The sequence below is a fragment of the Puma concolor genome, chromosome B1, assembly GCF_028749965.1.
Source record: "Puma concolor isolate L17-30 chromosome B1, mPumCon1.1.hap2, whole genome shotgun sequence".
NCBI lineage: Eukaryota > Metazoa > Chordata > Mammalia > Carnivora > Felidae > Puma > Puma concolor.
Genome location: NC_141670.1, coordinates 123790824 through 123815757, shown reverse-complemented (window position 1 = coordinate 123815757; position 24934 = coordinate 123790824). Strand labels below are relative to the sequence as shown.

The following is a 24934-nucleotide window of genomic DNA, read 5'->3' as shown; positions in this document are numbered from 1 at the left end:
AAATAGTGTTTGGCCCTAAGTATAGTGTTCTAATTCTGCTTTTATACTTTCCCCACTTACTTTGGTTTCTCTTTTTATTTATTGACCCGTTTCCTGAATATTACTAGGTATTTGACAAATAGAACTTAATATACATCAATAAAATTGTGACTAACATTTTTCAAGACTACTTAATAGAGATTATTTGTGCAATAATAATTTAACAGAATTAACTAGTCAAATGTCTAAGAAATGTAATTTTCAAATACAGACTTGCTCTCACTCTGTTTCAACTTCTGAGTGATTTTCTAATGAATCTTTCCAATTGACTTTCTTTCTAATACTAAACCAGCTTATGTGATTTGTAAAATGGCAAAGGTTAGTTAAGAGTTCAATTGTATTGCTTTTTGTTTATTTAATATTTCAGTGGGAACTGTGTCATTTTATCAGAACTACTAGATAAACCATCAACATGAAATTATTACTCTGCAAACTGAAAATTTTCTTAATTTTGATCGAGCTTGTTATGGCTGGCTAAAAGTAAGTACGTACATTAAGAGTTATATTTTCTTAAGGGAGGCCAGTGAATATGGAAATTTTTGTTTCTGGAGTCAAAATTTTTATTGCTGGAGACCAGCAGTACACCCTGAGTATATGCACCATTATAGGCCTATCAGGATACCAGCCACTCCATTTGTATACTTTGATTTCAACTTGCCTCCTTTTCCATCAATGTCAATACAAATAGCCAGTGCTGGATGCAGAAGGCACCTACCCCCAACTTCCCCAGACACCCCATGGAGGACTGTGCCACTCTGTGAATATACTGACATGCCCACCTATGTCCCACTCTTTACTTGCCACCCATGACCTGGGAAGAAGGAGGGTGGGAGATTAATACAGGCCTCTGGGAAACCAGAAGGATTTTGTGCCCACTCTTGTGATTTTAAATTTAGAACCATACCTTCTTTTTCTGGATCTCTTATCAGCAGCACCAGTATAAAACATTGGCACGCTGAGTAATATGGGATCCACAGTATTTCAGGGTGTTTTCTTAGGGTCATTCTGAAGGCCACCTTCACCCTAAATATCTCCTTCAGCCTCTTTGACAAAACAATTAAACTATGCCCTACCTTTACATGGCGCTCCACAGTTGACAGAGCCCTTTCACAGCATCATCCTGTCTAATCTTTATGAAGCTGTATTGTCCTGGTAGAGTAATTTTTTTTAATGAAAGCATCTTTCATAGGTTTATTGATCCATTACTTTCAGTTAATTGAGGTAAAGAAATCTTTTTAAATTTATAATAGTTTATCAAGCAATACAAAATTTTGTTTACCTAAAATGTAATACTAATCTCATAGTAAACAGTGGACAGAATTTTTTTACATAGATATATGAAAAAAGAGGACAAAAGCCTCAATCCAGTATCAAAAATGCAACAAAACCTTTTTTTTCCCTTTTACAATCTGAGTTCCATAACAAAGAAAAAAACGGTGACTTTTTCCCCCCAAGTTTTTATTTAAATTTAAATTAACATATAGTGTAATATTAGTTTCAGGTGTAGAATGAAAAAGTTTGGTAGCTTCATGAAAGAAAGACTTTGATCTGTAAATAAATCACTTTCTCATCTACACACATTCTCGAGCACTTTTTTTTTGTGGCTTTTGATTTGGCTTCCTGGTAGCATGGACAGAAGAGAACACACACATGGGGACTTTATCAGTACCTCAGTTTTTTCTTTTAAAATTTTAAAAGTAAAGAATGATTTCTAAAAATAAGAAATATAGTCCATAATTTGGGCATGACCTAAGCAAAAATATTTAATCATTTTTCCATAGTTAAAAAGTTAGAATTTTCTGGCAATTTATTTCATGGAGATTTATCAAATGTACATCATCTCTCAATGCATTCCCAGTGCACAGACATTAGGGGACAGTCCACAGTCGATGGTCCACCTCAGGGGTGTTTAGGGAAATTGTGCTGACTGTTAAGAGCTGCTGATTTGTTGTTCAACGAAAGCCCAGCTGACACAGGCATCATTTTATCACACTGATTCACATTTTGTTTGTAATCTACTTTCACCTCCCCCTTTCTACACCGGTAAAAAAGTGATACCCCCTTTCTTCTTCCACTATCATCATGACTGAGGGGTTCGTCTGAAACTGTGAACAGTCTGTCAAACAGGGGTGTTGAAGGTGTTATCTGCTCTGACCTGGCTTATAGGTAACCCAAAATCACCTGGTGAGGTGGGGGTGGGGTGGGGGTGCATGCACAGTGCTTCATCATTGGTTTGGATGGTGAAAGCTCTGTTACAATGGACCAAAGTATGTGAGTCAACACATAGATTTTAGATTTTGGCATTTCAACCTGTGGAGAATTTCTATCTGAAGCACGCAGCTTTGAGGCCCCCATAGTATCTTTTAAAAAGCTGTTCTGCAGAATTGGGATAAACCTTTAATGTTGTCATAATCTAGAGTTCTTTGTATTTGGGTGACCCGTTAATGCTGATACCATATGTCCTCTACAGTAAAAAGTGTGCCAAAGGCATTAAATTACTCTTTCAAACTTAAAAAAAAAAAAAGGTTTTGTGGTCCTTGTGTTTAGAATAATTTTTTTTAAAAAAGGATAAAATGGGCTCAGAGAAGTTGAGTAATTTCCAGTTATGGTCACAATTAAGTGGTAGATCACTTGCACTAAGTTTTAAGTCCTTTCCACAATATCAACAAATTGTAGACATGGAAGCAAATAACACTTTTGGAGAGAGACAACACCCCTTAAAGGAGTAAGCTTTTTAGCTTTTTATGTATATTTAGAGATAAAGCTTAAAATGCAAATCTTCCCTTGGGAGTGGGAAAGCATGAGCAAATGAGTACCATAGGCTTTTACATATTCAAAAAATTGAATTCTAGAATTCTAGATTTAAGACGTGGCAGTTAATAGAAAAGTTCTAATTTAAAAATAATTTCTATAGAATACACATCTGTATATGCACATATATTTACTTAGAAAACATATTTCTTTGGATGTTTGTGCCATTTCTTAGTTATATGTTGTGTCCATAGCTGTTTCATTCTCATCCCTACACTTCAAGCCGCCATATTACTTTTAAATTACCTTATGACTCATTTTCAGTTAATTATAATAATTAACTATTTAGCCAATAAAGCACTTTCGTGAGTAAAAAATACAGATTTTTGAATTTGGTTCTAGGAATAGTTCAATTTTCATATTTAATAAATCTCATATTTATCACATGTAGCATGAAATTGCTTCTGTTGTAAAAGAATAATTATATATTCATTGCAAACAGTATAAGAAGCAATAAATATACCTCCTTCTATCATATGAAAATATGTGACATTTCCCTAAAAAATTCCTTGAATTTAGAATATAGTTAATAATATGGTAACAACTTTGTGTGGTGACAGAAGGTAGCTAGACTTATCATTGTGATCACTTCCTAATGTAAATAAATGTTGAATCACTATGTTGTACATCTGAAACTAATATAAGATTATACGAATAAAGAGAAAAAAATTCCCTGCATATAGAAATTCTAGACCTTCTCTACTTGTAAATCTAAGTGTATCCTTTCCCAGATGATAGCATTTCCCCTAGGGCTTTGGTACATTTCATAAAAAGGAAAATATAGACAGTGGAAATAGAGGTAGAAATAGAAGAATTCAAGTGTGGTAGCTCATCATGTGTATGCTGGGGGGCAAGTGTAATGAGGACCTGCTCCCCTGGGTTTCAGTGACTGAGGGTGGCAAAGATACAAGAAGTGCAAGAAATGCCTACCTTTCCTCAATGGGAAGGATGCCACAATTCAACATGAGTAAAATGAGTAAGAAGGAAAGTTTACTGGACTCAACTATGCAGCTGATATTGCATTTAGCTCTCACTTGAATTTTAAACATTTGCTTGAAAAAGGATTTAAAAAAAAAGGTGGATTTCATTTCATTTTTTGCTTCTTTTGGAAAGCTCTCTTGTATAATTTATTGATTGCATTCCTGAAGAACAGAGTTAATGATGCAGTTTGGTTGATGGTTCCAGAAGGTGCAGGAGCCAAAAGACCTGCTCCAAAGGAAGGCATTTGTATGGTCTCAAAATGTTAGGATGGTGCGGAGGCTGAAACAGGAAATAAAACATGTTAATTGTTTTAGTATTTGGATAACCCACATGTTCCATCTGGGAGTCCAGGGAGCATTCAGCTTGGAAGAAAATGTAAGACTTCAGCATTTAAAAGAGCAGTCCCCTTTTCAATACAGGCACACCTCACTCTATTCCTCCTTTTTTTTTTTTTTTTTTTTTTTACACATTGAAGGTCTGTGGCAACCTTGTGTTGAGCAAGTCTACCAGTACTATTTTTCCAACAGCATTTGCTCACTTCATGTCTCTGTGTCACATTTTAGTAATTCTTACTATATTTCAAACTTTTTCATTGTTGTTATATTTGTTATGGTAATCTGTGATCAGTGATCTTTCCCGTTATTATGTAATTGTTTTGGGGCTACCACTAATGTGCCCATGTAAGACGGTGAACTTAATCGATACATATGGTATGTGTTCTGACTATGACTGGCATTCCCCTGTCTCTTTGTCTTTCCTGGGTCTCCCTATTTTCTGAGACACAATGATATTGAAATCATGCCAATTAATAACACTACAATGATCTCTAAGTGTTCTAGTGAAAGGAAGAATCAATGGATATGGCAAACTATTGTTGTCTTATTTTATTTATTTATTTATTTATAAATAATATAATTTATTGTCAAACTGGCTAACCAACAGTGTGTACAGTGCACTCTTGCTTTTGGGGGTAGATTCCTGTGGTTCATCGCTTACATACAACACCCAGTTTTGCTGTCTTATTTTAAGAAATTGCCATAGTCACCCCAAACCTCAGCAACCCCCACCCCGATTAGTCAGCAACCAGCAACACTGAGGCAAGACTTTCACCAGCAAAAAGGTTACAACTCACTGAAAGCTCAGATGATGGTTTGCATTTTTTTGCAACACAATATTTTTTATGTTTATTTATTTTGAGAGAGAGGGTGAGAGAGCATGAGTGGGGGAGGGGCATAGAGAGAGGGAGAGAGAGAATCTCTGATGCAGGGCTTGATCCTGTGAACCATGAGATCATGACCTGAGACAAAATCAAGAGCTGGATGCTTAACCAACTGAGCACCCAGGTGCCCCGGCAACATAATATTTTTTTAATCAAGGTATGTACATTACTTTTTCAGACATAATGCTATTGCACACTAGACTACAGTATAGTGTAAAAATAACTCTTTATATGCACTGGAAAAGCAAAAACTTTGTTTGACATGCTTTACTGCAATATTCCCTTTATTGGAATTGAGCCCACAGTATCTCTAAGGTATGCCTATAATTTTATTTGTGAAAACTTCTTTGTAAACTGAAAAAAGAAAAAATTTTTAAAATTTTTAATGAAAAAAATTAGTGATATCTGTATAGAAAAAATCCCAAGGTAACTCCAACTCCTTCCATAATGAGTAGGTCCTTAACACAATTTAAATTTATAGCCATTAATGGTAACCCTTTTTAGGTGGCCAGAAAGAGGCTGCAGTGACTCCATATTATAATTAAGACTCTGTGACTCTGAATCTTTTTCTTTGCAAGGGTGACTGTTCTCTTGTAAATAAAGCTGGGGTGGCTCTGATCATTTAGATTTACTGTAACCAAAATAGTTTGGTTTCAGTAGAACAGGAAGTGCAAAGCAACTATTTTAGTTTCTCACAATATGATGTAAAATGTTCTACATCCTAAGACTGAACTACTAATGGAGAACCAAGGCACTCCAATGTTTTTTTCATTCTTTCACCTTCTTTCTCTATTGGCCAACACCTACAATAAAAAAGAAATTTAATACCTACCTTTTTCCAGCGCGAAGCAGGTCAAATCCTTCATTTATTTTTTCAAGAGGCAAAACATGGGTTATTAATGAATCAAGTGAGAACTTCTTAGCCATAAAATCAGCCACAAGTTTAGGGACAGAATCTTTACTCTTAAAGCCTGAAAAGAAAATAACATCATTATAAGATTCAGCCATGGGTTAAGAGGAGAATTGGAGAGGAGGCTTTCCAGGTAGAATTGAAATGAAAGTTTATAGAAAGTGCTACATCCCACAGACTACAATTACTGAGGTTAATAACAGATAGTGTTTCAGTATCCTTTTGCCGTGGTTAGACTTTTTAAAAATCCACCTAGATAAGGTAGGGTCCTTAATTATTAGTTCTCTCATAGAGAAATTATACTATGGGTGGTTATTCCCTTAGGGAGCAAATTTAGCAGTTACCTAAATTTAGGCAATGACAGCACACATGAATGACTGCTATGGATTTCCTGGGTCCTATGAGGTATTTCACTGCCTTATACAGTCATGAGTATAAAAGAAGTGGGACTGAGAGATTCTAGTTAATTAATGGGGACACTAAAAAGTGTGTCTTGGAACCTTCTGTGTGCATCCTTATATCCATATCTAGTTCATTTAACCATGTTGCTTTAAAAAAATTTTTTTTAATGTTTATTTTTAAGAGAGAGAGAGAGACAGAGACAGTGCAAGCAGGGGAGGGGCAGAGGGAGAGAGAGAGGGAGACACAGAATCTGAAGCAGGCTCAGGCTCTGTGCTGTCAGCACAGAGCCCGACGTGGGTCTTGAACTCACAAACCATGAGACCACAACCTGAGCCTAAGTCAGATGCTTAACTGAATGAGCCACCCAGGCACCCCTAACCACGTTGCTTTTTAAAAACTGGCTTTGTCACTTGTAAAAGGGAAGAACTCCTGAGGTTCATAAGAATTTAGCCATCAAGCCTAACTACATACCACCAAAAACTGCTCCTTTCCAGGTACGTCCGCCCAATAGCAACATGGGGTTCATAGAGATATTTTGAGAATAAGGAGCTACTCCTACGATGACGCTAATACCATATGACTCTTGGCAGCAGGACAAGGCAGCCACCTGGAATAAAATTAATATTTAGCATCATTAAAGTGAATTTTCTGATAGTCCACACTCATGGTGCATGGTATCATGTAATACTGATTTAGCTAGATTGTGAGTGTGTGCAGGAAAGAGATTATGGCTTTTGCTTCTTCATTCCCCACTGTGCCTAGGATAGTGTTGTGGTTTTAGGAAATGCTCAGAAAAATTTTTTTAATGAAACAGTGGATGAATGAATCTGTTGTATATGCTTAATTCTTCCTTATAAAATAATAGAGGCAAACATCATCACAAACATATCTACCTATTTATTTTAAGTAGCTATTTTGAACTCAGTACTTGAACCAGGTGTTTTGATGGCAAACAAGATGTTAAGGTCAATTACATCATCAAAATTGGTCTGTTTGTCTACTTGATGGTCTTCTGGAACTTCAAAAGAAAGCTTCTTCATCCAGCCAAGTTTTTAATCATATTCCACAGTAAGAGAATTGTTGAGGATTCTCTAGCAATATATAATGGTTAACCCTTTGATTTTGGAGTATGATGTTTAGAAGACCAGATAACCTCAGAACATGTGGCTATTGGATATTTGGTACCTTCAAGTGAAGTAGCAATCTAATTTCACAGGAGAAAATAGAGGGAAAACAACAGAAGAAGGGCATAAGGAGAAAAGCTGTAGCCTTGGAACTTTAGTCATCTGAAGTTAGTATATTGTCTCAAGTCAAGGCTACAAAGAGCTTTATTCTTAGGGTGGTTCCTCATGTTACCATTACTACCAGGATTTACTGGAGAACCTCAAAAGGGGGATTTGTTGGTTTCTGGGGACTTTCTTTCAGTAAGATTCTAGGGAGTTCTGGGTAGATGGGATATATATAACTGGAGATGTATTCCTCCTTGCAATTGATGATATTTATCATTGAAAGTAATGTTATGTATATTCCAAAGATGATGTAAACACTGCAAGATCAGAAACAGCACTGCATATCAGTAACACTAGCTAACATTTACTGAGCTTACCATCTGACAGGTCGTGCTGTGCTAAGTATTTTACATGCATTATCTCATGTAATTTATAAACAGTGCTATGAGATATAGATCTCTTAAATTTTTTTGGTGGAAGAAATTGTTGAGTTTCTAAGGTATTCAACCCAACACACAGTTACTGGGTGCTTACTATGTGCCAGGAACTGTGCTCTCTGCTGTGGCAAAATAAGGCAGCATGGTAAATGGAAAAATGCAATATTTTCTGTTAATAAAATGATACTGGTCTAAAATTGTCCATTATTCCTCTGGCCAAAGTATGATATATGAAAGAAAATGGAAGTTTCTTAAAATGTAAAATATTGATAAACCATTTCATTATGTATGTGAGGAAGAAATCAAACTTGACAATTTGAAAGCAATTTATATTACCCATATTTACTTGTTTGAAATTTTTTTTACCAAAAATTAACAAAGTAAAATTATAGTGGTTTAATTTTATAAAAACCCTCTTTCCTCTCGAAAGGAGACATATTACTTGAGACAGATTTGCTGAGCTGATGGAATTAAAGATTTCTCAATAAGTAGAATAACCCAGATAACCAACAGGATATGGAAAATCACCTTAGTTTTAAAAATATTATTTATATATAATATTTATATTGTACTGCCTCGAAGTATACTATGAAATATAGAAGCAGATATCTCAAGGCATTTCATGTTACATACCATGGTGTCAAGCCGCCCAATGACTTCAAATGAAAAATCCACACCGCCACCACTCATCTCTTTTAGCACCTCCTGGATTGGTTTCTTGTAGTCCTGAGGGCTGATGCACTCAGTGGCACCCACCTCTTTGGCCTTTGCAAATTTGTCTTTGTTGATGTCCACCCCAATAATCCTGGACGCTCCTGCTGTTTTACAGCCTATGATAACAGACAGACCAACTCCTCCAAGGCCAAACACGGCACAGGTGGAGCCCTGGGTGACCTGTGTTTTCAGAAAATGCAAAAATGGATTAAATAATGATTGTCATTATGGGTGACATAATAGGTGGCTCAATAGGTGAAGCATCTGACTTCAGCTCAGGTCATGATCTCGCTGTTCGTGAGTTTGAACCCCACGTTGGGATTTGTGCTGACAGCTCAGAGCCTGGAGCCTGCTTTGGATTCTGTGTCTCCCTCTCTCTGTCCCTCCCCTGCTTGTACTCTGTCTTTCTCTCTCAAAAATAATCATTAAAAAAATAAAAATAAATGATTGCTAGAAAATGCCTAAGCTATATAAAGTGCTATGCCTTTTCTGTTATGAGGAGCTGTTTGAACTCTTACTGGACGTCCAGCCTTCTGCCAAATCTCTTTTGGCTTCAGTTGCTTCATGTTTAAATTGAGGTGGTTGAACTAGATGAGTGGTTCTCAAACTTTGCTGGACATTAGACTCACCTGGGGAGCTTCAAAACATCTCAATGCCTAGGTCACAGCTTATAACCAATTCCATCAGAATTTCTGCAGGTGGGACCCAGTCCGCAGATGACTCCAATGAGAAACTCAGGCTGGGAGCCAGTGCCCTAAATGCCAGTGACTCCCGTCTTGAATCGAATCTAGTAGCTCAAATCTATCAACAGTTTTAGTATATCAAACACAGAAATGCAAAGTTTTGGGAAATGAAATAATAAGTGGAAAAGATTATTCTGGGAGACTGAAAAATAATTCAGTGAAACCTTCAATAATTATTTGTTTCATTAACTTTCAGCATCATGACTAGTATCATGAGAGCATAAATTAGCTGTGAAATATAGAAGAGTTAACCTTAGTTTAGAGGAAAGCCCAAGAACAGGGGAAATTTAACAGATAACTAAGATAATATAGCTTGAGATCACTGTGATCTTATTGGGTCTTTATCCCTGCTTTAAAAAATATACTAATGAACAATAATGCAATGAAAAGTTGGTCTATATTTTATTAATGGTTGAAAATAATTATGAATGTTCTTAGTTTCTGCTCTATGTCTAGGCTCAGCTAGACCATCTGTTTAAACAGATGATGCAGTTGTATAAGAGACTTAGTGCTAGAGCCACAGAATTTGGAAAACTCATGCTTTCAATTGTTTTAGTTGGCTAGGGACTGTTTAGTAAACCTAGTCTGCTGTAATCAGCTTTCAGTGTGGCTGTTGATTTCTCCTATCCCAAGTAACTATACTCTGGGATACAACACCACTTTTTACCTTACTTAGAAAAATTTGAGACTTGTAATTGTGATCTAAAGGTGAAGGTAATTATGTATCCTGGTTTAAGATTCAGCAGGAATTTTGAGAGATAGGCCAATCACAATTCTCATACTAACCAGCTGTGAGATCTTGGGCAAATAGCTTTATGTCTCCAGGTTTCCATTTCACAAAATGAAGGAATACTGCTAGATTTCCAGACTTTTGGGAAGAGGAATTTCTGTTTAAAGAATTTCTCTTTAAAATCTACCACCTCTAAACTGTGTGTATATACATGTGTGTGCAGGAGATGAGATGTAGCAGTGAAATCCCCTAATGACTGAATTAATGCAAAGTGCATTACTGAAGCTTTATTACTTCCTTCATAGGGATCCACAGAGTGGGTGGGTTGGTAACTCTTGGTTTGGAGGTGCACTATATAAGGCTTTGGAATCTACTATTCATCCCAATTCTGAGAGTAAAAGATCCATGGACTAGATGCTAGTCAGAGGTGATCTCTTCATCTTATTTACTGTTGTTGCCTCTAAAGTTAGCAGAACCTACTATGCCTGATACATGTTGGTGTTAACAGTACAATAAATTACTAAATGAGCTCCCAGCTCTAAAATTTAGTAATCACATAAAGAACAGTTGTAGAATAATTATTGAAAATTACATCTTTACTTTTTCTTAACTAAGCGTCAATAGCATTTTCATCTGTGATAAATAAATTTCCTAGGATATGCTCCTCAATTCCTTCTGAGGCCATTTTTCCAGTCATAACTGATACCCTAAATTTTATCAATGTTATTGTGATAGCAGGAGGAAAATCTACCAGTAAATCTATGAAGAACGATCTCTGATTCCTGTGAGAAATTGCTCTCCTCTTGGTTCTTGATAGTCTGAGTGTAACTGGTTTTATCAACCATTGTCTTTCCTACCTTGGCAACTTTGACTGCAGACCCATAACCAGTAGAAAATCCGCAGCCAATGAGACAGACTTTCTCCAGTGGTGAGGCTTCATCAATCTTGGCCACTGAGATCTCATCCACCACTGTGTACTGGGAGAAGGTGCTGATGCCAAGGAAATGGTAAATGGGCTTCCCTCTGCAGGTGAATCTGATGGTACCATCCTGCATGGTCCCCCGAGGCATGTTCAGACTGGCCAGTGCAACACATAGACACACAAGGGCATGAGACAGTAGCATAACAGATGTGTAAATCCATTGCCTGTGTAAGGAGAGTATCAGAAACTTACTCGTTTTTCACGCAGAAGTTGCCTTCTGGGTGTTTACAAACATTGCATTTTCCACACTGGGGAGTAAAGAGTGGAATGACTTTGTCACCTGGAGGGTATAAAACAAATTCTTCTTAAATTTCTACCCAGGAATTAATACAGCAAGAACCGGAAGCTTATGCATATGTATTAGAGGTATGTTTCTTTGAAGTCTCCAAGAAATAGGGTTCACCACTATGTTGTTGGTCATTGCCAGCCAGCATTGTTATTGGTTTGGGTTTCCATGTGCCTGAAGATTCTCAAAGAGGAAATGCAAATATCAGAAACAACATAGATTTAAAAAATATTTCTGCCATATTAATAGTTATCTTTTATTGTGTGCCTTTATTCTTGAGAGTTTTATATATATCATTTAAGCCTTGATAATTAAATGTTCTCATGTAACTGTAAACATAAATTTTAGCTGTGAGCAGGCTGGTATTCTTCCACTAGATGCCAGGGAAATCTGCTACTTTGTAATAGTTTGAAATAAAGTAAAAATGAGTATTTGAACAACCATTTCTTGGCTTTTCAAAGTGACTATGCTTTTAAGTTTGTTTTGTTTTTAAGGAAAACTAACAAAAATGGGAAAAAGAAGAATTCAAGAAATCCCTTTGTAAACCTCATCAATGAGTTAGGCACTTTCTTAAAGGATAAAAACTGACTTTCAAATGTTTGTGGCTGATAACTTAATTTGTAAATTATCTATTTTTTCTGCTATGATTAAGGGATCAGGGTGAAAAGTAAGGGTGTTGTTTATTATTAATTAATTTTCCCCCCACTGGTGAATTCTACCAAAAATTTATTTTTTATTTTTTAAATATAATTTATTGTCAAGTTGACTAACATGCAGTGTACACAATGTGTTCTTGGTTTGGGGGATAGATTCCCGTGATTCATCATTTACATACAACACCCAGTGCTCATCCCAACAAGTGCCCTCCTCAATGCCCATCATCCATTTATTAATTTATTTCTGAGTAAAGGAAATATTAAGAGCTGAAACACAAACCAGACAATTGGCCTGTTCACAGGTCAATTAAGTATTTGGTAATGCGGGAGGCCAAATCCATTGGTAAAGTGATTTTTTTAGAATTAGACAAAATTTTCATTTTTAATCACCTATGCTACCTAGCCACAAGACCTAGAAAAATGGTCAGGCCATAACATCTAATTGACAAATTTCTATGCCTATCATCTCCATGTAAAATTTTCTATCTATTCACCCTTTAAAAATATATATCTATATTAATATAAAATTAGAATAAAATATATATTAAAGATAAAATAGTACTTTGTCACCAGTCACACTTAACCATGGTTAAAGGTAATAACACAGATATTGTTTATGGCAGGGTGTCTTCTGCTAGGTCTATTTCATTCCCTTCCATCTAGTCTGTTTTGTTCATTTAATGTTCAAGAAGGGAGGCCATACTGGAAGAGGAAATCAGTGAATGAGTCTCTTCCCACCTAAGAGTAGGTCATGTAGATTCAGTTAAAGCCTCATGGCCCCCATCCTGTGAAATCAGTACACAACAGTTTCCATATAGTGATGTGGAGGCTCAGGACATAGACTTTTGTTTTCTTATTTTGTCCCATTTATAGGTCTCTTTGGACCTGACACAACATAGTACTCAGCAACACTCAAATGGAAATTATTTGTTTATGAACTCTAACCTTGGCAGTCACTGCGTCTCACTTGATCTTTATGTGTTCCCGGGATCTAACCCAGTGCCTGGCATCTAATAGGCACTTGCTAAAGGAGAGAAAACATGATTGCATGAATGCACACATGTCTGAGTCAGGCAAGGGAGGGAAGAAAGGAGGAGACCTATGTTCTAGTCCCAGCTCAGCCATGACCTTCTGCAAGGTCTTTCCAGGCTGCATGATCTTGGTCTTGAACTGTGAATTCCCGAAGTGTGAATTCTGTACCTGGTTTTACTGTCGTCACACCTTCTCCAACACTTTCCACAATGCCAGCTGCCTCATGGCCTAAGATCGCAGGGAGAGGCGTGATAATTGTTCCACTAACCACATGGTCATCTGAACGACAGATTCCTGTGGCCACCATCTACATGGGAAAGGGAGGATGATTAGATACAGAAAAGAATAGGACACTTATCTTTTCCTCATCAAACAATTTGGAATAGTCTGTGAAACATTTTTTTTTTCTGAAATAAAGTCTTAATATACAAGAATGTATCCTTTTTATAGAAGTAGAAATTGCAGATTAGCACTAGGAAAGTTGTCACTCAAATTCTACCAGCTGATGCTAATTGATGTTGAAATCTTGATGTACATCCCTTTACACTTTTTTCCTGTAGAAACATGTAAATTATTTTTTATTTTATTGGGATTAGACTGTATATACCCTGGTTCCTTTTTAAAAACTTAACAACTTGTATTTGTATCTTTCTTGACGGTAAGTGTTTGGATCACCATATAGAAAGTGCCTTTTAATGGATTTTTGCTTATTTCCACTTTTACCATTTTTGGAGCCTAAAATTAAAAAACTGGAAAAAATGTTTCACCTTAATACGAACTTCATGGGCCTTAGGGGGTGCAACCTCCACCTCCTCAATGGAAAAGGGTTTCTTTAACTCCCACAGCACAGCTGCTTTGCATTTGATCACCTGGAAATTGAATAGAAAGATGCTACTAGTTTTTCCCCATTCTTAAAGTCAGGTATAGTGACTTTCATCTTTTTACGTGCAACATGTTCCCCCATGTCTGGAACCTAAAGTGTCCCATAGAAATGAAGGAAGGACCTCTGATTTACAAAGAGAATAAAAATACCTTTTTAAAAAACAGGCAAAGCAATCGCACAAGGAAAGAGAAACAGGATTAACTATAATGAGACATTGAGATAAAATGGAATATATTCTTTCAGGCCATCTTCATGTTGTTTTTTGTTCGCCAAGGGTTGTTTATTCCTGATATTTCCTAATGTCCTTAACTCGGTTGTTTACCCGCGACTGTTGGCTGGTGTGTGAAATTCTAAATCAACATAATTTTGCTGACAGGTTTAGTGCTGTTCACATAAAAGCTATTGCCCTCTTGCTCAATTCTCTGCTGAAGCCCAAATAATCTAACTTTATGATTTCGGTTGCACATTTGCCTCCCTACCTAGGATGAGTTTTTTTTTTTTTTCTCTATTTGCCTGTTCTCTTCCCTTGACTTTGTTTTCCTTACTGCTTGTGGTTGCTACTTGCTTGCATCACTCATTTGAAAGTTAGCTTTGGCAGTGCTGTTTTGTTGTCTGATTTATGTGTAGAAATTCCTTCCAGATTAGATTTGCAACAAAAATTGCAGACGTTATAGCTGTATACGCACACTCACACACACCTATGTACACATGTACATATATATTTAAAAATGGGAGAATGGTGTGCTTGAATTTCTAGCTAGCACAGTTTACCCATCGGGGTTCTTAAAAATGAAAGTTGAAAACATATTTTTAGTGGTTGGGATTATAATATAAAGCTGTCTTCATTGTTGCAAATCTTACAAAATTATGGGAGTTTTCTCCTAGAAAGAATTGACTTAATTGCAAATATGATTAAAAAATTTTCAATACAGATTTATCCTTTTGACAATTTATTTTCATGTTAAATCCCCTCCCAGTTTTCGAGGTGTTTGCCTGGGTCAATGCCACAATAGATATGAAAATTCTTGGAAATAATACGCTAAGGGTAGATAAGTCCTGACTACAAGGTCCTGTCCTGGGTGAATTACCTACTTGATCTTTAAACCTCACAATGATGTTACCAGGGCAGTATTATTGAATTATTGGTCTTATTTTACAGATGAAAAGATTGAGGCTCAATGGACTCCATAATTGACTAATTTTCCCAAAGTCACAAAGCTGGCTGTCCAGAGAATTAAGATCAATGCAACTTTATTTTTTTACTACTCCATGGTAGTGAAAAGAGATTAAATAATAATAGCAGCAACAATGTAACAGCAGTGACTAACATTTGTTGAATTATTTCTTTTTACAATCTTTTTTTTAAGTTTATTTATTTTTGAGAGAGAGAGAAAGAGACAGACAGAGCATGAGTAGGGGAGGGGCAGAGAGAGAGGTAGACACAGAATCCGAAGCAGGCTCCAGGCTCCGAGCTGTCAGCACAGAGCCTGATGTGGGGCTCGAACTCACGGACTGTGAGATCATGATCTGAGCCGAAATCGGACACTCAACCAACTGAGCCACCCAGGCGCCCCTGTTGAATTATTTCTATGTACCAGGCACTGATACAAGTGTATTACAGTATTTATTTATTAAATTCTCACACCACCTTATAAAATGGTATTATTATTGCCATTTAGCATTTGAGGAGACTATCATGCAGGAAGGGTAAACAGAAATGGGTGTTATCACAAAGCTAAAAGTGATTAATGCTGCACCCAAAGGGGGAAGATTTATTGTTTTCATTAATACATTTGGTTTGCACATTTGCTCTCTGAACTCCTTTTAAGCTTAGTTTTGGCATATTTAATTGTTCTTTTTCCTAACCTTCATTTGAAATGTAACTTGCCATTGTAAATACTAACCAGTAATGAATTAAAATAAAGAGATTTGGAATAAGAAAACTGACAACTGGCGACCCATGTGGTTTCCAACCAATCTAATTGATATAGGAGTGTTGTGTCACACAGTGTGTGTAGAAACCTTGGAATCTTTAAGTTATCATAGCAAGATAGTGTATGGTGTGATCCACTCCTAACATAACACATGTCCTAGAAACAGTTGCATAGACTTTTGTAATTGAGCTAGGTTGAACAATGTGAGTTGCTTGTATTGAATGACCACATGCGTTTCTGTGCACCTGTAAGCACATTGAACAAATGAGCATGAATCCATGGAAGACTTAGAACTGATTATCTCTGTTCTCAGTGCTAATAAGTGATTCAAACTGTATCACTATTATTTTTATTTTGTAAAACCATGTTGACTTTTGTGTGGAGAAGATACTGTTCCACAGGATTTCTATGGAAATTTCCTGGATTATGCACAGTAGGGCCCTTGTAATTCAGAATTTGCATGTTGATGCTGGCTTGCTTATTAATCTTGATCTAAAGTTTTGAAATCAGTGTGCCTTTTGTAAGAGATTTTATAGTAAGGTTCAAAGTATATCTCAAAGTCCTCTGAATCAAATTCCTCTCATAAAACTTTTGTCAGATCTAACTTTCCTGTGTTCCCAAAAAGAATATGATTACAAAAAACATTTAAATTATGGTTTTTTATTATAAAGAAAACTCCTTGATTAAAAACATAGAATGTTAGATTTACAAATCTATTTATGATTGACTATAACTACTGCACATGTATTTAATACAGGAAGTAAAGATTTTATTAAGTACAGATACTATGCATTCTTGATAAAGATATTTAGGAATAGCCTATTTTTAACTGTAGTTTAATATACATTGCATATTGAAGCACACACTCTGTTTTGTATTTCAGTACACAATGTTTCTAATTTATATATGCATTTTAAATTATTCATTAATACTATATCTTTGTGAATTATATAGTAAGAATATATTTCCAAAAGTAGAAACAAAATTTTTTTTGCTTACTTTTCCTGCTGTGCTCATCGTTGCGTTTTCTCTGCAGACCAGGAGACTGGTGAATTCTTATAGACTCTTTTCTGTTGGAGTAGATAAAGCTGATATGTTATACAGATATTTTGTTTGCTTGAGTAACTGCCCATTCCACACATGTGATCTGGGGTCTTTAAGCCACACCTATCAGCTTTTTCTCAAGCCAAGTCAAATCAGGAAGAAAAGCGCACTGAGCCAGCATCCAAACCTTTGACTTTGCACCTTGCCAATTTCAGTTAATATATTGGGTTCATTAGGTAAACAATGTCCCTACACCTAAATTTTAATCTCGCTCTCTTTTTTTCCTAGATTGCATATTTCTTCTCTTTCCATCCCACATAGGGTGTTCGGAGTTGTTTGCCCTTCATGTGAGCTAATCTCCAACTTCTAGTCCATTTGTTGCAGTTCGAAAAGAGGAGTAAGGAAGCAGCACAAATGATATTGGGCAGAGAGTGCTCTCAGCCAGAGGAATAGGTTTGATTTAGCACTCTTTTCATAGAAGGGAAGTTGGACAACAATGAGTCACAGCACAGACACTCACCTCTACCTGTCATAACAGGGAGTTTGGAGCAGTGGTTATGGCATGGCAGACCCTATGCTTACTAGCTGTGCGCAGTTGGATTTATTATTTATCTGTCTTTGGCCTTAATTTTCTTACCTATAAAATGAGGATGACTGTTGGTACCCCCTCGAGGAGTTGTTTGAGGAAAACTGAGATAATCCTTTTAAAGTACTTCTCAGGGCGCCTGACAAATAGGACAACCTTCAGTGAATATTAGCTACTCACTAAGGTTTCAGTGCTGACAACCTTACTTTCTTTTTGTTCTCCCAGCCCTCTAGGGGCTGAATGTTAATGTTCTCTGTGGCCTAACATGCCTTTTGTGATCTTTCAGCTTTTCAACAATTGTGCAGCCAGTTTTCGGTAATAAATCTACTTTGTTTGAAATACAGAGTTTTCTGTTTTCCTAACTGGACACTGATACAGTTCTTGGCACCAAAAGTGCTCCCAGAAGCATACTGTCTAGCAAACCATAGTATTACACAGACTGAGTTAATTTACCCAGACTGAGTCTTTTTAATGGTTACCATGTGCTGACATAGAAAGCACTGGAATGAGTATGTTAAAGGGGGTTGAGAAGAAAGGAAAAGAATCCAGAATAATCAACAGAAGAGAAACCAATAGATGACTAACAGGACCCACTTGCTCTTTTCCATTATAGATTTCATGTAGGCCTGATCTGCCACGGTTTGCACACTGCCCATTATGTTTTCAAGTAGAAGTTTTCCAGAGCACTTTGAAGACGTTTGAAGTTTTGTACCTTTTGAATCCCTGTATGATACAGTCACTGAAAATGTTATGCTCAGCCATATATGCCTATTTGCATGATGTTACAAAACTTGTTTTAGAATTTTCATTCATTTTGTATTTTAAGAGTCCTAGAATATAAACAATTCTTTTGTGTTCGTCACTTTTCCAGTTTTTGATTTTTCATTTTCATTTTTACCAAAATTATATATGCATATACATATGCAAAACTTTTTTCTACAAAGCCTCCTAAGAAAAGCAGCTGTACTTGCTTTCCTGCTTTTTCCTACATTTACTCTTCCCTACAAGCCACTGCTGTCAACTTTTGAAACTTATTATTTTGTTTTTTTATTTCCACATCTCCAAGTAGCATGCATATATTACTAACTTGGTTTTGCTTTGGACATTCCTATTAACTTTCCATTTGGGAGGATGAAAATTTGGGGCAGTCATTACCACAAAAATGCTCTACTTCTGGGGGTGGAGAGAGTGAGGAGGAAGAGGAGGGGGGCCATCCCACAATACCAGGCAGGAGGGCAGTAGGTGGTTTGTATCTGGGCTGTGAGGTGCTCGGTGCCTCGGAGGTTGCTGCTTCTGTCTCTTTAATGCAAGAGGAAGCAATGCAGTGGAATTGGTGGAAACTGGCAGAGCTGTAGATGTTACTAGAGGAGGAGATCCCTCTGGCAAGACGGCACTGATGGAGAGTTACCAGAATCTGAGCCGGGTGGCGGACTACTGTGAAAACAACTACATACAGGCTGCAGACAAGAGCAAAGCTTTAGAAGAGTACAAAGCCTACACAACCCAATCCATAGCTAGACTTGCTTCTCAAATAAATGCACTGGCCAACAATGTACTCTAGTTGCTGGATATCCAAACCTCCCAGCTTTGGAGAATGGAGTCTTCCACCAATCATATGTCACAGACCGTGGACATTCATAAAGAGAAAGTGTCTTGAAGAGACATTGGCATTTTGACAACAAATAAGAATACACCAAGAACTCACAAAATAATAGCACCTGCACATATGGAGCACTCTGTAAGGTGTATTCAGAAACCTATTGACTATATAGTTCTGGATGTTGTGGGCCGTGGTGTCAAGCATGGAAATACCCAGCCTGCAAGAACTGGCACACTGTCCAGAACAAATCTTCCTACTCAGAAACCTCCAAGCCCTCCCATGTCAGGCCGGGGAACACTGGGACAAAATACTCCTTACAAAACCCTGGAACCTGTTAAACCCCCAGCAGTTCCTAATGACTACATGATAAGTCCTGCTAGGCTCAGAAGTCAGCATAGTCCAGGCAGGACGGCTTCTTTACACCAGACACCGAGGACACACAGTAGAAGTAGTGGGGGGAGTAGAAGTCGAGAAAACAGTGGAAACAGCACTATTGGCATCCCCATTGCCATGCCTATATTTCACCACCCACTATTGGACCAGCAACCCCAGGCTCAGGTCCCAGTTCCCAGTATGGCACAATGACCAGGCAGATTTCTCGACACAACTTGACCACTTCCTCGATGTCTTCTGGTGGATACAGACGAACTCCCTCTTTGCTCAGTTTTCTGCTCCTCAGCCTCATGTTAACGGAGGTCCACTTTATTCTCAGAATTCAATTTCTGTTGTTCTCACCCCTCCCCCTATGCCTCAGTTGACTCCACAGATAACCTTTCACAGGCTTCGTGGCCAGGATGTAGGAAAGCATTGCTGATAGTCCAACTCCACCACCACCACCTCTCCCAGATGACATTCCCATGTTTGATGAGTCTCCGCCTCTGCCACCACCCCCAGTGGATTATGAGGATGAAGAGTCTGCAGTAGTTCAGTATAATGATCCACATGCAGATGGGGATCCTGCTTGGGTCCCAAGAATTATATGGAGAAAGTTGTGGCACTATATGATTATATGAAAGACAAGGACGATGAGCTATCATTTATGGAGGGTGCAATCATTTATGTGATAAAGAAGAATGACGATGGCTGGTATGAAGGAGTCTGCAATCAAGTGACTGGTCTGTTCCCTGGGAACTGTGTTGAATCAATCATGCGCTATGCTGATTACATTTTTGCTTTTAAAGCAGGTTCTTCTTATTAGTCATACTGTGGGATTATTATGGTTAACAGAATTGTCTTAAAATATTTTCTAAACGTGCCCATATTTTCAGGACATGCTGTTTTATTGGTATAATTAAATGTCTACCTGTAAGCATAAGTCTTTGAGGCAGTTTGTGTATTGCTAATCAGCAATTAATACAGGAGGCTGTCCATCCCTGATAATGCTTATGTACTTACTTACACAGTTAACTTTATGAACAGCCTAAGTATTCTGGGGGAGTGGTGTAGAATATTTAACAAATCATGATTCAGACTGTACCATTACATGTTTCCATGCAGCATGGTTACTAACGCTATGTCAGACTAATATTAAAACCAGAAAACTACAATCCTCGTGCTGGTCATACTTTCTGTTTAGATTTTCTCATTCTTGAAATATACTATTTGTTTAAAGCATGCATACAAATTTATGTATTGAAATAATACGTAAAAAATCCAAGATGCTTCCAATTTGTGTAATATTTACTTGGAGTACTCGTACTTAGGTCTCATGAAATGAATTGAGTCTCTAAGGTCTCTATGTGCATGTGGAACAAAACAAAGGGTTATCTGTAATGTTGTAATTTGTACCTAAGTTTTTTAATGGGTGAATTTGTGTTATAAATTTTTTCCATTCATAAATACGTAAATGAACCAAAGATTTTTGTCCTTTCCCTCACTGGTTTGCTTATAAAATAAATGAGTAAATTTAAAAAATATTCTACTTCTCTCTTGTTTTCCGAAAGAGTAACAGAATAATTTGTTATAAGGACTATGTAAATGTTACATATAGGTGAGCCATTTAGTTTGCAGTGGTTTTTTTTTTTTTTTCCCTCTACCTAAACAATTCTGTTTTTCCTAGGATTAAATATTGTTTTTTGTTTTTTGTTTTTTTTTAACTAGCTTAGTAGGGCACTTGGATGGATCAGTTGGTTAAGAGTCTGACTCTTGGTTTTGGGTCAGGTCATGATCTCGTAGTTTTGTGAGTTTGAGCCCCACATCAAGCTCTGTGTTGACAGTGCAGAGCCTGCTTGGGATTCTCTCTCTCTCCCTCTGTCTCTGCTCCTCCCCTGATCGTGCTATCTCTCTCTCTCTCCAAACTAAATAAACTTTTAAAAAATTTATAGGGGCATCTGGGTGGCTCAGTTGGTTGAGCGTCTGACTTTGGCTCAGGTCATGATCTCAGGGTTCGTGGGTTCAAGCCCTGCGTCAGGCTCTGTGCTGACAGCTCAGAGCCTGGAGCCTGCTTCGGATTCTGTGTCTCCCTCTCTCTGCCTCTCCCCCGCTCATATTGTGTCTCTGTCAAAAATAAATATTAAAAATTTAAAAAGAATTTATAAAAAACTAGCTTGGTTTTGTCTTTATGCTTACATCTAATTCAATGCCCAAAGCATCTCCAGTTGTTTAGTTCTCCACTTAGGACAAATAGACACATCAAGTATCTCACCAGTTTTGTCTTTAGAGAAATCTTACTTGGAGTCTTTGACTTGCTCTAGAATGGCCTGGGTGTGCTCTGAATCTGGGGCAGCATGCTCTTTTGGATTCCTATGTCTGCTCTAACAAATTACCACCAACTGGGTGGCTTAAAACAATGGAGATTTATTTTGTCCCACTTCTGGAGGCCTAAAATCTGAAGTCCGTACCACTGGGCAGAAGTCAAGTGTCAGCAGAGGTACTAAGAGAGAAGCCATTCCTTGCCTTTTCCAGCTTCTGGTGGCTGCCACATCCCCTGGCTTGTGGCCACACACTCCAAACCCCTTCCTTCCCTGCTCCTTTCTTCCCCCTCCTTCTTCGTGTTGTCTTTGGGAGCTTGTAGCATGTTCTGTTTATCCCTGGTAATCTGAAATTTTACAATGACCAGTTCTAGGTGGATGTATTTTTATCCATTTTACTGGCATTCCGTGGCTTTTAAAAAAGATGAGGGTTAACTTTAAAGTTCCAGAAAATTTACTTAAACTGTTTTATTAATGCTCTTCCTTCCCTACTCTTCCCACCCTACCTTCTCTGCTCTTGCATTCATTCTGGAACTCCTACTACTCAGATACTGAATGTTTTGATATACCACTCTCATTTTCTGTCCCATGCCCCTTTTTCCTTTTTTCCATCTCTTTGTGTTTGTGCTCCCTCCAGCTTCAAATATCCTCTTGAAATGAAGGCACAGTTGGCATAGTCAGGGTTTGCAGGGCGTGACGCGATCCTCCTGGGGGTTGGGAGTTCCTACCAGCCCAGCAGTGGCACTTCATCTTTAGTTCCAGTGGTGGGGCAGGAGGTGGGTTGGAACCGAAGCCTGTAGTGATGAGCAGTATGTACCAGCTCTGAGAGCCCTCCTGGCTCCCAGCAATGAAAAATTTTATTTCTAAGATTAAGAGCTTCTACTTTTGCTAGTTTTCCCTAAATTATCACCTGTGAATTGAGACATCTTATATTCATGAAAACAGGAGCCCTGATATTTTGCTTACCATGCTTGTTAGTCCCCTGAGAAATTGTGAAGGATATTTATGCAACGATTGATAAGTTCATGGTCCAGTTAAGACCTGTGCTACAGCTTGAGCAGCTATAGCTGGATAATAACACATCCCAGTTTGCCAGAGACAATTACTATGTGTGTTCCCAGAGTGATTATGAATAGCTTACTCCTTGCTTTCAAAAGTGTTCTAGTTTAGATGATTAATTATGTGGTCACCCTACTTATACTTGCATGTGAACTAGGACAGAGGCTCTAGGACATCCTGGATTTAGTCAGCTACAAAAGGCCTCCTTGGAATAAAGAAAACTTCAGAGTTTCAAGAGTTAGAGCTTATTGTTTAACAACTAGCTTTGATCCTTGTGACTCGTTTCAGTAGTATTGAAACAATTAAAAGAGTAGTACAGAATATCACTTAGCTAACCTTTACTACTTTATGAATAATATAAGCTAGTCTGGGATTAGAGCAAAGGCTGATGTGATTTTTGAAATTTGATAGTCTCATAAGAAAATTACTCTCGGAAGCTGAATTAGAATGAATCAAAGTCTATGTTCAAAAACTACATAATAGTTAAATATTTAATTTTGTTAGGAAATGATTATTACAAAACCTTAATTAAGCGGTCACTGAAAGATTTGAAAGTGGTGATTGTATTGGAGTACATCAATTTTTATTTTAAAACCTGGAAATGGACTGTTGCATAAGAACAAATAGAGTTATTGGAATGAGAATAAGTGGAAAGTAGTAGTTATACTATAGCTTTAATCAAATTGGTATTGGAAGAGATTAAGGGTCGTAAAGGTGAGTTTAGGTGTTCTTTTCTTTATCTTTTTCTATTTTTCTATTTATTTATTTTTTTATTTAGAGTTACAATCCAGAAGCCATTCTATGTGCTGCTAGGGTAAACAACAAAGACAGAACTTGTTTATTAGTCTAAACTGCATGCTAAGGGGAAATTTCAAAAATCCTGGTTTGCACAGCTAGGTGAGAGGTTGTCCAGGTAAGCAATTTAAGGCATTTACCATATCAGCAAATAGAAAAAAAAAAATTCTTTTCAATTAAGGCAAATCAGAGGAAAAGCAAGATCATTGTTATGTAAGAGTGATGTTTCTGGTTTACTCTGGTGTACTCACTCAGGAAATCCTGGGATTGTGGTAATCTTGGCAGGATCTAGTTGTCTTAAGGTTGATCGCTGTAGTCTCAAAACAGAATTAATGTTTGTTTACTTTAATGTTAAAAGTAAATGTCTTCCTGGAATGCCTTGTCTGGAATCTAAGTTGCAGGGAGGGGAAGGGAAGAATGGGAAAGGAAGAAGGGAATAAGTATTTCTTCTGAGTCTATATTCAGGCCTTGGGAAAGTAGAATCTAATCAAGAAAAGTCGGAGTGAAGTATATTCCTTTATAAGAGAAAGTTCAAAGGCACCCTCCCACCCCTCCCCCATGCTCAAATAAAAATAGCAGAAAAGGTTTAAAGGAGTTCATGAGCTATTTATGTGACACACAGTACCTTCTTTTCTTACAGGGACATTCCAAAGCTCTTACAACACTCAAGTAGTGGGTGATTTCCAAGTCTGAGGGTTCTGGGGGGCTTTTGAGCAGTTTTTACTTATTTATTTTAAAATTAACTTTATTGATGTCAATTTTATACACAAAAAATGCATCCATTTTCAGTGTATACTCAATGAGTCTTGACCATTAATAGAACTGTAAGTCCACCACAAACAAGATATAAAACATTTCTATCCCCCCCCAAAGTTCCTCTTTCACCCCTTTTGCAGTCAATTCATCTACATACACCAAGCCCCAGGCAACCACTGATGTGCTTTCTGTTAATATAGATTGCTTTGCCTGTCCTAAAATTCCATATAAATAAAATCATGCCAGTACAAATTCCTTTGTGTTTATTAGCTTCTTCAGTTTTTGAGATGTAAGTATCTTGTGGATATCAATAGTTGGTTCCTTTTTATTATTCCACAGTGGTCTGTTGCATGGATTTACCATAATTTGTTCGTCCATTTACTAGGGGATGGACATTTCACTTGTTACAATATTAG

The 24934-nt window shown here is 37.3% G+C and overlaps 1 protein-coding gene and 1 pseudogene across 2 annotated transcripts; one reads left to right on the top strand and one right to left on the bottom strand.

Annotated features, from left to right (window-relative positions):
* Positions 1-1776: 1776 nt before the first annotated feature.
* Positions 1777-24247, bottom strand: LOC112859080 (alcohol dehydrogenase E chain). Of its 2 annotated transcripts, XM_025922437.2 has the most exons (10): positions 24014-24247; positions 16988-17058; positions 13939-14040; positions 13340-13478; positions 11390-11477; positions 11073-11292; positions 8662-8922; positions 6834-6969; positions 5883-6021; positions 1777-4110 (listed from the first exon to the last, which is right to left on the bottom strand). In XM_025922437.2, exons 2-10 carry the CDS (start codon positions 17003-17005, stop codon positions 4086-4088), a joined length of 1128 nt encoding a protein of 375 aa, XP_025778222.1. In that variant the 5' UTR covers positions 17006-17058; positions 24014-24247; the 3' UTR covers positions 1777-4085. The 2 variants fall into 2 exon arrangements, with proteins under 2 accessions (XP_025778222.1, XP_086560649.1); XM_086704523.1 differs by lacking the exon at positions 16988-17058.
* LOC112858786 (abl interactor 1 pseudogene) lies at positions 18965-20960 on the top strand (annotated as a pseudogene).
* Positions 24248-24934: the final 687 nt, after the last annotated feature.